This window comes from Branchiostoma belcheri, unplaced genomic scaffold, assembly GCF_001625305.1.
Source record: "Branchiostoma belcheri isolate BF01 breed outbred unplaced genomic scaffold, Haploidv18h27 scaffold21, whole genome shotgun sequence".
NCBI lineage: Eukaryota > Metazoa > Chordata > Leptocardii > Amphioxiformes > Branchiostomatidae > Branchiostoma > Branchiostoma belcheri.
The window spans coordinates 140552-153313 of NW_017803602.1; the positions used below are offsets into that span (position 1 = coordinate 140552).

Consider the following 12762-nt stretch of genomic DNA (forward strand, 5'->3'; position numbering starts at 1 on the left):
TGGGTCAATTCAATATGGCTGCTGGGTGCCTCCAAGGTCTAGTACCTTGGAGGCACCCAGGTTTGGGATATGAGGTCAGAGGTCAGCAAAGGATTATGGCGAAAGTGTTGACTACCATCATTTCTTTACCTCCTGTCATTGCTTGACTAACAGTGATTGCTCTGTGAACAACATAATGAATGCAATGGCATTGATTGTTCTGCCACGACTGTAACATTGTCAATATGCTTACCACTGCCATTTCCACTTCACTTTAACCAGCTGATGATGGGAAAGTTGAGACAGAAGAAGCTAGTGATCATGCAAAAGGTATATGTGATGTTCATTTGAGCGTGATCAGTTCATACTGTTAACTCTTAATTTTCTCTGTTGCTCCCATTAGTGATTTATACAACAATTTACAAGGAATAAGGAAATTGTTAGGTGTCTTTTTTATCTATCTAAGATACAAGTTTTATCATGGCACAGCACCTTCCCAGGCTTATATAGCTGGCAAACTTCTTGCATGCATCTAACAAGTAGCCTTTTCTATAATTGTGAATGTTTGCATGTTGTATTGTAGATGGTACTGAAGAACAGGAGGTACTTTGCATGAAAATTTGTCTTTGTTGGACCAGATAAGTGGGTAAAGGTGATTGTATTATCATTGTATACGGTGGCACAAAGTTTGGTACTACATTCACCAAGCTTTGTGTGGCCCAAGAGATGTAGTCATTTGAGACCCAATGCATACCTCCTGATTTGATGTTGTTGCCTCTCTGACATGCTTAACTCATAGAGGATGCAAATAAAGAGGAGTCAGAGAGAGAAGGTGGGTGTACATGTAAATGTAAATATATGTAACAGCCACACAATAAAAAAACATAAAAACCATTAGCTTCAGAACAAAATTGAAGGAAATTGGTGGTATACATCTATATGAGGTGAAGGGAGTATAATTTTGGTTTTGGGCATGAATTTTTTGAGTGAAAAATTGTAGGAGCTTTTAAATTTATGGAAAATGCTATACGAATTATGTAGTCCCAAATGAATGATGATATTCTTGGTGTGCTAACAGAGGGGATGGAGCAACATGAGCCACCAGAGCTGGAACAAAGTCACCCAGTTGTGGAGGAAACCAAGAAAGCAGAAGAGGAGGATAAAGGCGGGGAGACAACAGAAACTGCACCAGAGGAGTCATCTGCAAAGGAAAGTGAAAGTGACACTGAAGGCAAAAAGTAAGAAATTATAGCAATGGATTCTAAACACTTTTTAGTGTGCTCCATACTTGCTAAAGTCGAAGTGGTGCAAGTAAAATTTGTATGGTGCAGGTGCTTTTCAAGGTTACCAGTGCAGGTAATATGCAGAAACTGTTTTGATCCATAAGCCCTGATCTGCAAGTCATGATAAATGAATCTGTATGTTTTTTTGTTTGAAGGTTGGAAGTTGCTGGCGGCCCGGACCTGAGCCACATGCCACACAGACAGCGGGCACTCTTCCTCCGCATTCAGCAGAAACAGCACCAGGAGTCTTTGGACAAGGAGGGCAAGTCTGAGGAGAGTAAAAAAGGTAACATGAGGTTGCATGATGTGCCTTGATGAAGTTCTATAGGTTGTATTTCTTAAGCTGTTTTATGTTGATCCATACTTTAAAATGTTCAACTGAAAAAGGGTTAAGAATTAATGCTCTGACAAAGTGAGTGTAACCTTAAGATCAAACCTATTAGATAATTTTAATGGGAATTTTATGAAGAGTTATGTGTTTGACTTGAAATTTTATGTAGAGTTATTTGACTTGAAATTTTTGGGCAAAGAAAGTACCACAGGCCACAAGTCACAGCTTGTTGAGAAGAGTGTTGCTTCCTTACAGAAGAGAAACAAGAAGAGAACTGGTACTCCAGTGAGGAAGATGAGGAGGATGACCGGGAGGGAGATGAGACAAGTCAACCACTTACCAACATCCTCCGTACTCTCCGTGAGCAGGCAAGCTCACAGCCAACTTCAAACTCGGGTGAGCTGAATATTCTCTCTTTTATTTGTACTTTACTATTGTTATTTGTACTTTACTATTGGTATTTAGTTTTAAATGGATTGTAAATGTGCTGGCCCAACCAAAATTTGTGAAAAATAGCCACTGATTATTGATTGTTGTCTGGTATGTGTGAAGTGATAATGAATAAATATTTGAAAGCCAGCTATCCGTTGATTGTACATATAGAATTCTATGGAATAAGTTCTAAACAATTTGCTTTCACTGCTTTAGGTGGTAACTGGCCGTCAGCTGGTGGGGGCTTGAGGCCACGCAGTGTATGGGGAGAAGACAAGCAGGAGCTTGCACAGAACAATGATATACCCCAGCTTCAGCCACTGCCAGAAAATTGGCCTGCTGACCCACGTGCCAGGCTGCAGGGTGTACCACAGGGGCCACCATCACACAACTGGCCCAGGGCAGCACAGGCCCCCGAGTCACAGGTACATTTCCTGTTTGTGCTACATTTTGTACATGTGTAGTTTTAAGGGATTTTCTTGCATTCTGAGCTTGTGGAAGTAAATCTTATTCTTTCTTGATGAGTCCAAATTCTTTCAATAGCCATTTTTGAGGCATGAGTTATGACTGGATTTAGTTACTGTACGTAGGAAATGCTGTCAGCAACGATGCACCTTGACATTAAATGGTTGTATTTTTTACTCTGTGGATTCTGATGACATGTAATAGGTACCAAATCCAGCTGGACAGGCCTGGCCATCAGACCCCAGAAGGGCGAGGGATCCACGTGCCCAGCTGCAGGATCCACGCTCCCAGGGCACCCGGTCAACCGACCCCAGACTGCAGCCACAAGCAAATAACAAAATGTTGGACCCCAGAAGTCTGTCAAGAGATGAAGGTGGGAGAGGTTCCAACTTTTCAAATTTTTGAATAAAGTGTAGATAGGTGGGTTATGGGCCAACAGGGTTTGAAGACCAACAGGGCTTGAAGTCTAAAAAGATGATACAGACTGGTTGAATGATCAATAGATTAGTTTGAAAGTGTACTGTTTAGCATGTTGATCGGGCTTCCTTATGTCATTGCAGATTTTGAGGAGCCTGATGAGCCCACCACTCCAATGACCCCCACCACACCAGGTGGTGGTCACCGGCTCCTGTCCCAACCGGCCATCATTCCGCTGGAGCCTCAGTCTCACCAGGTGGACCCTCGACTGACCAACATGAATCACCTTCAGCCACGACAGGTGGTGCTGGAACAGCTGGCTCGATATGGTCAGTCGGGTGGTCAGCCCGACTCCAGAATGAGCCGGACAATGCAGTCCGACCCCAGGCTTGTGCGCAGCCAGTCTGACCCAAGGCTACAGAATGGGCAAGCAGGGAAGCCACAGGACCCCAGAGCACGAGGGGGTAACCAGCAGGGTCCCGACCAGATGGAACAAAGCCATCATCCTATGCCAAACCATAGAGTTGAAGAGGATATAGGACCTCATAGAGGTCCAAGAATGGAGCATGCCTTTGGCAGGCAAGGTCTGAGACAGCAAGGGCCCAATCACAGTCCACCTCAGTTTCCTGGCAACCAAGGAGGACCACACCCGCCAGCAGGTCAGACTTTCCCAGGTAACCAGAGTGGGGCACCGTTACAAGGGAACGAGGGGAGAGAACGGTTCCCTGGACATCAAGGTCAGACTCAGTTTCCTGGCAACCAAGCTGCAGGACAGGCCACTGCCAGTCAGGGCGGGGCTCGATTTCCTGGGAGTCAAGGTGGAGGTCCATTTCCTGGCAGTCAAGGTGGGGCTCGATTTCCTGGCATACAGGGTACTGGACAGGGCCCTGACAACCAAGGCAGAGTTCCGTTCCCTGGCAACCAGTCTATGAGACAGTTTAGCATCAGTCAGAACCGTCCCCAGTTTTTAGGTGGTCAAGCTGCACAGTTGGCCCGGTCTGACCCGCGGCTTGCACGTCAAGGCAGTGACCCACAACCCTTACAGAAACCTGCTGGAGACCCTCGTCTCCAGAGAAAAGGATCCCTTCCTGCACAGCCTTCAACCAACAAGGCGATGGATCCCCGGCTGGCACGTCTGCAGGGGGCACCCGACCCCCGGCTGCAGAGACAGGTGTCACGGGAGAAGGGACAGGATCCCCGCTTAGCACGGCAAGGAAGACTTCCACCCGAACAAACTGGAGAGCCTACAGTTAAAGCTTCCACAGAGAAGGCTTCAGAAAAGTCTGAACCAACCAAATTAGCCCCCTATGATCCCAGACTGTTGTCTGGTAGTTTGAAGTCAGGAGCCAAAGCAACAAGTAGCCCTCCAAGCTTACCTCCATATGATCCAAGAGCAATGAACAAAACAAGCAGTAGTGGACCTGCAGCAAGTGGCGGTACTTCTCAACGGAAATTTGTCATCCCAAAGGCAGCTAACACGGGAGAGAGTCAGGTCCGCATGACACGGCAAGGGTTGGACAGAGGACAACATGTAGGTAGTACAGGAGCACCAGGAGATAACACTGCCAAGTATAATGCATATAACCGTCCCCGCCCCAGACCCGCCGTTCCAACTGTAACAACGTCAGGTCCTATGGCATCCATGGCCAGTAGTGCGCCATCCACAAATATTCCCACACCTGTTATCTCCATGTACGGTAGTGCAAAGGCACCTAACAACCCACAAGGACCAGCTCCCAACCGCCCTAATCAGTCAAAAGACGAGTCCCTTAAGGATGTTTTCAAGACATTTGACCCAACTGCTTCTCCATTTGGTATGTAGGTTAGGCTTCACTGTGAAAGTAACAAGTTACTTCCTTATGATATACATTAAATATATTTGTGCTTGTTTATATAGAGTTAACACCATGTACACATGTAACTTCTCAAGAGTATTGTTGTCGTCAAAGACTCCTTCATGAGAACAGATCATTTTCATGAATGTTGTTTGATATGTGGCTTTATCTGTCATTCAATCAGATGCTAACTATCTGAATTGAAAATGTGTAAGATTTGGGGTCATCAGCAGATGCATCAGAAAGCAAATGAAATGGTGTCTACTTTGTCTGAAAATGGACCAAAATGTAATTGTAAGCTACCTGTAGTTACAGCCCAGTGTTGCCAATCAGCAGTTGTGGAGTCTAGTTGTCAGCTACATTGTACATGTACACCTTTTGTTAGTATCATATTGCATATCAGGAGACAGAATCAAGAGGCCTGGCTGTCCTAAAGTCTACCTGATAGAGTTCATTTTAGATAGCTTAAGGTTTTAAGTTGTATAATAATCAACCCATGTTAAGACCAAGACTGTAATGCAGTTCTGTACACTTCTAAATACAACTTACAATAATGTGTTGTATACCCTGGCATTGTCACTGGTACTGTTCCCCTGCAAGGGTTCAACATTAGGAACACTTTTCTGATGTATCTGTACAGATGTTTACCTGTACAATGTGGTTACAAACCTGCTTAAATGTGGACTACTATGAGACAACTGATACATGTATGTGTCCTTTAAGTCTCACAGTTAAGAGCAATCATTGGTCAGAAGTCCAAGTTACCTTGAGTATTTTGTTGGAATGTGAGTATTGTGTTACAGAGTACGAGTGTAAATTGTGAGACCAGAGAGTTGAAGAAAATCATTTCAGCATACTGCCAACTTTAATATAGTGACTATGATAAACTATATATATTTATGTGTATACTTTGTCTACTTTCGATGTATGTGTTGCAGTGTATATTATGCTTTTTACTAATAGCATTTGTGTCTTTCTTCACAAGATGTTTTGTAGGTAAAAGCTATTTTGTATTCTGTGCTTTGTAGAATGTGTAATGTCAAAATTATATATCAGAAACCTGGAATGTCTCACATACATACACTAGTCTGAAATGATTTATATTTGGCATATTGCTCACATGTTCTGACTGACGTCGACGTTCTTTCATTAAATGTTGCTAAGCTCTATCCACACATCGGTCACCACGTGCTCATTCATATAGGCCAGGTCCATGTAAGTTAATCTTGGCATATGAAATGAAAGTCTTGCAAACTAGGAGTTGCCAGGACTGTCAAAGTACAATATCTTATTACTTTTGTAAATATAACATAATTGTTGTGCTTATAAACCTGTTTTCCCCTCTGGTCTCTCAGTCACTGACGAAAGCTAGTGGATACTAGCTGAAACGTCTGACGTTTTCAAAATCATATCCAGTTGCTTGAGTAACTGCTTTTTGGCGTATTCTTTTGTATTATTTGATGTCAAAAAAAAGTATTCACTCTCCAACGGTGTATTTATGGTGGGACCATTTATTCATATCAATCTTATCCCCAGGGAATGGACGCATGTCAAAAATGCAAGCCACAGCTGAATCATACTTCTTTTTTTTTCAATGGCCATTTGCCAGACGAACAAAGTGACGAGAGAATGGGGTACTTGCTGATTTAGGTGTAATGTGAACGCACGTAGTATTTTCCAATAGCTTTCCATATGGGCAAGTAGTTGTAATGGTATCAAGATGTATTAGACCAAACGCATATATCCAGGTAGAGTTGTGCTTATCTAATGTCAAGTTATACTCAGTCATAAGGGTTAATCTAGCGTATATTTAATGTTTTGGTCGGTCATTCTGAAGCAAAGGGACAATGGGAACACCACACCCTAAATTACACTCATCTATTATTTACGACCAGGCGTCAGAAGGTGCTGTATTCAAGGCAGGAAGACAAAATGTATCTGTTGCTGATTCTTCAAGGGCTGTTTTGCTACTTTCTATGCGGGACAGTACTTGGCCGAAATATTAGTATTATTACAACACCGGCTGTGATGGGTAAGCGCCATCTTTATATCCATTCGTTTCTTTTCAATGTAATAACGTGTGTCTAATGGAGGCAGAGGGATCTACCGGTAGTGCATGTATGTTACGTTGCTACTCCCATGTATCTGGTAGGTAAAGACCGTTCTCAAGAATGGAGATACCCACGCACCCTTTGGGTCGCATACATCTACAAAAACTGGAGTCTGTTGTTTCTTGGAAAACATCGTAGGTCTGTATAGAAGCTGTGATCTTTATGTCACGAGAGCCAAAATATACGGAACCTGCCAAAAATACCTGTCCAGTTCACAGAAAACCATAGAATCTGAACTTTTACAGAACGTTGGACGAATTGTAGCTAAGTATAATATAAAACAATCCTATTTTCTGTGGCTGCGTTTGTCAGAATACTGGACATGACATATGTTCCTCTGCGAAATTCCAATGGCTTTCGGTAGAAATACGCGATGCCAATTAAGCAAATTAAACCTATTCAAATCGATTAGATAAAATGACGCTCATCTCCCACCAAGGCTGTTCTGAATCTACTGGTGTAGATGTTTACAGGTTGGTAAATGTAGCGTGTAGATAATTCCAAGTTGGCTAATTTAGCGTGGCAGGTATACATGTGCGAAGGGCGTTGTCGTATGAAGCAAGACAAAGGGATTGTCACTCCACCCTACATCCGTAAATAAAGTCTCCCAGCTAATCAATCAGAGAAAACCAGATAGACACGTGTACCGTGATGTGCTTAGTGGCGCAAGTGTCAGTATCATGTGATATATGTTAGCGCTTAGCATGGTTGCATGATATGATGATGATGATATGACATGACATAGTGTCTATAGTATATGGAGAATTGGTGACATGGTTCTGGTTCATTGCCATTCCTTACAGAACTACCTTGCATGCAAAGTGATGGCTGGGACACATATCTTGGCTCCACAACGCTGTACCTCCTTGTGGAGGAATCAAAATCCTTCGCGGAAGCAGAGCAGACGTGTCTGTCTAAGGGAGGACACCTCGCCATGGCGAACGACCCTGCTGAGTTCGACCTGCTCATGGAGTTAGCAGACGACGTTATGGACAAGGATGTGTGGATCGGGGTTAAGCAAATCGTGGTACGTTCCTTCTTTCTAGAGTGACAGGAAGGCATCCATTGTGTTTCTATTTTGTAGTTGCCTGGAGAATAGTAATTCAAAATGCCACCAATACGTAGTACGTGTATACTGGCTTCCCTCGTGGACGTTTCTTTTTGTTTCCGTCTGTGTTTTCACAATACACTATCTTCAGCATATGAAATCAGTCTCTATTGGCCATGTTTATAACAACGTCGTCCTGTAAAACACATACATGTCATTAAGACTGATATCGGATGAGATTGGTTCATACGCGGTCAATTGTGGTAAGAGGACAATTTTCCGATAAAAGTTGGAGAATATACCTCCACAGAAACAAACCCTTGTCGATGCCAGCATGTATCTAGCCGGTACCTAACGACAAAAGGCGATCATGTCGGATGTACAAAACGACAGAATTCATAAATATCATGCATCATGATTACATATAGAATATTGGAATAATGGAAACTCAAAGCAACTGCTGAGCGAGCTCGACCAGCTCAATTTACATAAACATTGTGTATATTTCTAATCATGAACTCAGTTGATTGTTTGGTATGTCCTGCAGCTTCAGGATGGAGGGAGTGGGGAGTTTAAGTTCTGCGATAATACTTCACAGCCATTCATAGCAGAACAATGGAAAGACCCGCCTGACGGGTCGAAGAAATGCGTCAGAATAAAGAAGAGGGACGGATACGAGGACAGAGACTGTGGTGGCTCCGAGGAATTCATCTGCGAGTGTGTCGGTAAGACCCATCAACGCCGTGACCTGTACTTGTTACTTGATTACGTTACTTTATCGTAGCGGTGGCTATATGACAATGACTTTGACTATAACCAACCTCCTTGCTATACCTATGACTGTGACTTTGACTATGACTATGACTATTACTGTGACTATGATGCTCCATGATCCATCCCTTTAGCATCCTGCAGCTGCATCCTTGTACATGTAGACAGTCTGCAGCCTGTTCCGTCAGTCACATGTTGTAATCGTCACCGATTGGCAAACTTTACTCTATCTATCACACGGTGCATGGCGGCTGTTGAAAAGCCGGAATGAGACAGTGCAGACATGGTGGCTATATTTTAAAAACATAACCTTACTGGCGTTCAGCATTCGATCCCTTCCATTATCTCGTTCAATCAATACTTCTTTCTAGGGAGAATACAAGAGGCGTCTTTTTGTTATACGCCTCCTACAACAACAGCACCGCCCACAACAACGCCGCCTCCCCCCACAACTACACCCATGTCAGCACAGGACATGGCGGCTGCCTTCGCCTCGGGCGCCGTGGGTGTCACGGACAGCGCCAGCTGGGAAGACTTCCTGAGGTGGAGGAGTGGCGACGCCCTACCTCCCGGATACGACAAGAACGAGAGTCCTCGGAAAGACGGTAAACAAACAAATAAACAGAAGTGAACAACCAAATAAAAACATCCTGTATTCTGTGTTTGTCTATGATAGCTTGGTCAGAAAGACGTTGTGCGTCAAAAGTAAATTCTGGTAAGCAAACAGTTAGTAGGCAGAAGAGATGGTTATTCGTCTTACATCTATTCTAATGTGATGTCTTTGTTTCCATATTGCCACATAATTATTGATATCAGTGTGTAGTGAAGCTTTGTATACCGTTTGTCAGGTGCATGGATAGACGTCGCGACAAGTGTCTACATCAGACGAGTTGACTGGCTTTCCGAGGAGAATGCGGTATGGTACATCTTCGGGCACGTCTTGAAATCCTTTGTTTTGTGATGTTTACCCAATGTTTTACGAAGTTTAAATATTGGATAGATATCACGTCATCTTAATCAATCTCAATCAATCCTAATTATTCAAACAACTAACAGACAAAGGTCTGAATTTTGTCTGTTCGAACTAGGCCAACAATTCGACATCTAAAGTCAATAATTGGGTTCAATAAAACACGTTCGAAAACATTAAAAACATATCACAGTTCAGCATATCATAAAAGGCAACGTCCTCACCAATGGTTAGAAATGTTCTAGGCATGATAGGCAGGACTAATTAGACCTTCGAACACAATCTCTCTAACACGACCGGAGACAACTGTCGCGGAGACGGCTCAGCTGAGGTGGCAAGATGTGGTAAATGTTAAATTCCACCGGATGTTAGGCTTTTTTCAGTCATGATTACCGATATCACAGGCATATCATGATGAAGAACATTTTTCAGAACCTATCCATGACGGTTGAGTACAATCTGGCCTGGGCTGATGACCGTCTGACAGCTGCCGTGCGGTCCGGCTGGATGCCCCTCCCGCCCACCCTCCTCTGGACTCCTGCCCTGATGTTCGGTAACAAGGTCAGGAGAGTTCAGGGGATCACCAAGCCGAGAGTGGGAAGTTCCGGCGTCATCGACGAGGTTGACGTATCACTGAAGATGTGGCTACACACCTCAGGCTTCGTTGTCTTTCAAATGACGTAAGTATGGAACGTTTAACCCCTTTAGAGATACACGTGTTCTGCCAGAGTTGTGATTTTGCTAATGATATGAAATTTCTCTAGCCTTTGCTCACGTATATCAACCTTTTGTTTTATATAATTCCAGAAAGGTGCTGAAGGCGCTGTGTAATCTGGATTTACACAAGTACCCATTTGATGACCAGGAGTGCCCAATTCAATTACACGCATGTAAGTTTGCTGTGCTTTCGATTGGTTTTCCTTGTTATTTGAGGCAGATATGGTTGATTCTAAGATCTTCCGATTCGGAACATTTTTGTCGATCTTCTATTTGATCAGTTGTCAAACAATCGAAAGTAAGGTTCCTTCTGCATGATTTTTCTATGTCAAATCACAGACAATGGGGTGCGGTTTTCACTTAATCCATCAACACAAGGCAAACTTGCACCCATCTCGTCTGACGCCAGCAACGTTGTCTCGCAGTTCAGGCTGATGGGGACAACCATTGAGTCTACATACAGCACGTTCTTTGCCAATGATACCAACGGTGAGCGTTAAACCCTTTGCACGCATATAGATAGGCTTATAGCACCTGTAGTTCAGACGTACATGTACATGTCTTACAGCGTGAATACAAAAATCTGACGAACGCAAGAAGTACTTTCTATATCTACCTGATAGGTGTTGTCAGAGGTGTTGTCAGAGCAATGTAGACCAACATACTCTTGGTACCGGTCTTCGTGCCGCGACGTTCGGGGAAAACGTTTTTTATTTTTTTCTTAAATTCTACTGATTATTTTATGCTGTGCTTCCTCCATGTACAGACGTCGCCTGCCCGTATTTCCGTGAGACATGTGCCTATGACGTAGAACACTGCATGCTGTCGGCTCTGATGAACTGTTCCACGTGTGGGGATTGTGCTAAACACGTGGGTGACTGTAGTCATAACATCGACATCTGCGGGGACCCTGGTCCAAGTAAGAGCTTTTAAATGGTCACGGTGGCTTTACTGCGCACGCGAGTGTATGTTGACGGGTTTTGACCTTGAGCGTGTGAGCGTGTGTGGACGATTTTGACCTTGAGGGTGTGAGTGTATGGTGACAGTTTTAATCCTGCGCGTGTGTGTATGGTGACTGTTTACACATTACACGTGTGGGTAGATGTTGACAGTTTTAATCCTGCGCGTGAGGGTATGGTGACTGTTTACACATTACACGTGTGGGTAGATGTTGACAGTTTTAATCCTGCGCGTGAGTGTATGTTGACGGTTTTGACTTTGCGAATATAATGTAAGTCTGTATAGCTATGTTGACGGTTTTGACTTATATAGTATACATATATAGCCTAATTTTATTCCAGCGGTCAACACATACACAACCCTGACGATCAGGGTGGCCCTTTCCCGGCGGATCTGGCTGTACGTGTTCAGGACGTTCGTGCCCACCCTCATGGTCGTCGTGCTGTCCTGGATGAGCCCCTGGATGGGGGTTCCAGATCCCCGCCGTCATCGGGCGGGTCTACCTGGGCGCGTCTGCCCTGCTGACAATCGTGATGGGAGCAGACTTGAAGCAGCCAATGGAATTTGTAAGATTCACATCCAGTTGTATTTATCAGCATCAATAACTAATATGCGAGCATATAACAGTAATCAAATCATACCAGTTTCTGTGCTGCTATTAAATAACATATGATGTATTTCATATCTTGTGGACAAAAATCTTTGCAACATTTTAATAGTACTTTATAATATCGTTGATTGATATTAATCCCCATGCATGTTAGATTTCCTATGCCCGTGCCATAGACGTGTGGATGTCTGGTTGTTTGATGGTGGTGTTCTGTGGACTACTGGAGACATCTGTGGCCTACTATATCCACCACAGGAGGCTGTCAAAGGTCTGATGGCGTTTATAATCCCAATGCCATATCCATTGTTTGGTAAAACACATATCATGATCACCTTTTGATGCTACATAACAGGTCTTAGTGCTGCACAACAGCAGGAATGCTGTCAATTTTCTCTTGTGCAGGACTTATGGAAGAAGCAGCTTGTGCAGCCAAAAGTCCGCATCCCACGGGCCCGGTTCTGCCGTCCTTACTACCTACTGCAGTACCTCCCTCCCCCGCCAGCTGCGCGGACTGTCCGGTTCCGGCTGCCCGGCGCCCAGCCCGGTCCACCACCGCCTCCTCAACAACATCTCCCGCCGCCGGTCGCGCGTCTGTCCAGGAAAATCGACCATGCCACAAGATTTCTCATTCCTTGTCTTTTCATTGTATTCTGTGCTGTTTTCTGGGTGAACTACTTTCTGTACTAACTCAACAGCCGCGGCTAAAACATTTCTTGTCATGCAGTACAGATAGATCATCGATCACGCGTTTATATCATATAACATGAATTTGAGTTTACTCTATGAACCTATATGTATCTATATGTAAGAATTTATATTCATTGTCCACAAAA

At 43.9% G+C, this 12762-nt stretch overlaps 2 protein-coding genes across 4 annotated transcripts in view; both read left to right on the forward strand.

Moving 5' to 3' along the window:
* The window catches only part of LOC109469790 (zinc finger CCCH domain-containing protein 4-like), a 17105-nt gene extending 11188 nt beyond the window's left edge, over positions 1-5917 (forward strand). For all 3 annotated transcript variants that reach the window (XM_019768447.1, XM_019768449.1, XM_019768448.1), the window contains 6 exons: positions 1058-1217; positions 1418-1548; positions 1849-1989; positions 2242-2450; positions 2695-2863; positions 3051-5917. In XM_019768447.1, the coding sequence (XP_019624006.1) occupies positions 1058-1217; positions 1418-1548; positions 1849-1989; positions 2242-2450; positions 2695-2863; positions 3051-4729 (2489 nt within the window). In that variant the 3' untranslated portion in view covers positions 4730-5917. The remainder of the gene's footprint in view (positions 1-1057; positions 1218-1417; positions 1549-1848; positions 1990-2241; positions 2451-2694; positions 2864-3050) is intronic.
* Positions 5918-6230: 313 nt separating this feature from the next.
* LOC109469603 overlaps positions 6231-12762 on the forward strand; it is a 9209-nt gene continuing 2677 nt past the window's right edge. The window contains 13 exon segments of the mRNA XM_019768143.1: positions 6231-6774; positions 7657-7880; positions 8449-8626; positions 9044-9277; positions 9521-9588; positions 10075-10322; positions 10450-10532; positions 10699-10848; positions 11126-11278; positions 11661-11785; positions 11787-11885; positions 12084-12197; positions 12332-12609. Coding sequence (XP_019623702.1) covers positions 6675-6774; positions 7657-7880; positions 8449-8626; positions 9044-9277; positions 9521-9588; positions 10075-10322; positions 10450-10532; positions 10699-10848; positions 11126-11278; positions 11661-11785; positions 11787-11885; positions 12084-12197; positions 12332-12609 — 2054 coding nt within the window. The 5' untranslated portion in view covers positions 6231-6674.